Source organism: Eimeria mitis, genomic scaffold (genome assembly GCF_000499745.2).
Source record: "Eimeria mitis Houghton genomic scaffold, Emh_scaff1282, whole genome shotgun sequence".
NCBI classification, from domain to species: Eukaryota; Apicomplexa; class Conoidasida; order Eucoccidiorida; family Eimeriidae; genus Eimeria; species Eimeria mitis.
Genome location: NW_013568577.1, coordinates 7,778 through 8,122, shown reverse-complemented (window position 1 = coordinate 8,122; position 345 = coordinate 7,778). Strand labels below are relative to the sequence as shown.

Sequence of the window (345 nt, the reverse complement as noted above, 5' to 3'; positions counted from 1 at the left end):
CAGCAGCAGCAGCAGCAGCAGCAGCAGCAGCAGCAGGGTTCCATGTGTGTCTTCTGCTTGCATATATAACAACAAAACTAAAACTACCATCCCCACCACCACCCCCACCCCCAGCAGCAGCAGCAACAGCAACAGCAGCAGCAGCAGCAGCAGCAGCAGCAGCAGCAGCAGCGAGCTACTGTATCCTCTGTCTGTTGTGTGTGCTTCTCCTTACCCTGAGGTAGTGCAGCAGCAGCTGAGACACTACGTGGGGTGTATAGCCAGGTTCACATATAGAACGGGCTTCTCTCCTCTCTATCGTTGCTGCAGCGAGAGACGCAGACCAGCAGCATCACCAGAAGAAGC

General features: G+C 55.4%; 1 protein-coding gene across 1 annotated transcript in view; it reads left to right on the top strand.

The window, feature by feature from the left end:
- EMH_0033690 (uncharacterized protein) overlaps window positions 1–345 on the top strand; it is a gene marked incomplete at both ends in the record, with an annotated part of 8,549 nt that overhangs the window by 492 nt on the left and 7,712 nt on the right. Inside the window, one exon of the mRNA XM_013494780.1 lies at window positions 3–44. Coding sequence (XP_013350234.1) covers window positions 3–44 — 42 coding nt within the window. The remainder of the gene's footprint in view (window positions 1–2; window positions 45–345) is intronic.